Source organism: Myotis davidii, unplaced genomic scaffold, assembly GCF_000327345.1.
Source record: "Myotis davidii unplaced genomic scaffold, ASM32734v1 C63327224, whole genome shotgun sequence".
Lineage (NCBI taxonomy): Eukaryota > Metazoa > Chordata > Mammalia > Chiroptera > Vespertilionidae > Myotis > Myotis davidii.
In genome coordinates, this window is record NW_006367998.1 from 1 (window position 1) to 842 (window position 842).

General features: G+C 35.9%; 1 protein-coding gene across 1 annotated transcript; it reads left to right on the forward strand.

Moving 5' to 3' along the window:
• Positions 1–267: 267 nt before the first annotated feature.
• Positions 268–837, forward strand: LOC107181461 (olfactory receptor 6C3-like; the record flags this gene model as incomplete). The annotated part of the gene is made up of 1 exon (XM_015557340.1): positions 268–837. A coding segment is annotated over exon 1 (570 nt), but the record flags the coding sequence as incomplete, so codon positions are not given.
• Between the last annotated feature and the right edge of the window lie 5 nt (positions 838–842).

The following is an 842-nucleotide window of genomic DNA, read 5'->3' on the forward strand; positions in this document are numbered from 1 at the left end:
TTAAATATTAGCACAAGATTTTTTCCATGGTTTATGTGTTTTCAAAGAAAAGAGATTATATTTAATTTCAGTTAATATTCATTACTTCAATGTAAGGTTGATGGAAATTGGAGAGATTGGCTGAAGGGAAACGTGTTTTTGAATTTCATAGATTATTTATCATCATAGATATTTTTAAAATTCCATACTCAATTCTCAAACTTGTTTTAACTTTTTTATGTTCTGTAGGGGAAATATTCTGTTGTAAAGAAGGGGGAAGGATCCGCCATGAGAAATCGCACAGTACCCTCAGAATTCATTCTTCTAGGACTGTCAGATGATCCAGAGCTTCAGATTGTAATTTTTCTCTTTTTAGTTATCACATATATATTAAGTGTCTCTGGAAATTTCACCATCATCATTCTCACCTTGGTGGATTCTCATCTACAGACCCCTATGTATTTCTTCCTCAGGAACTTCTCTGTATTAGAAATATCCTTTACAACTGTCTGTATTCCTAGATTTTTAGGCACAATTATCACCAGAGACAAAACTATTTCATACAATACTTGCACAGCTCAATTGTTTTTCTTCATCTTCATGGGTATCACTGAATTTTACCTTCTAACTGCCATGTCCTATGACCGCTATGTAGCCATCTGCAAGCCCCTGCATTATACAACCATCATGAACAAAAGAGTCTGCATATTGCTTGTCTTCTGTGCTTGGCTGGCAGGATTCTTAAATATCTTCCCACCAGTTGTTCTTTTTCTCCAGTTAGATTACTGTGGCTCCAATGTCATCGATCACTTTGCTTGTGACTATTTCCCCCTCTTGCAATTATCCTGCTCAGACACCTGGCT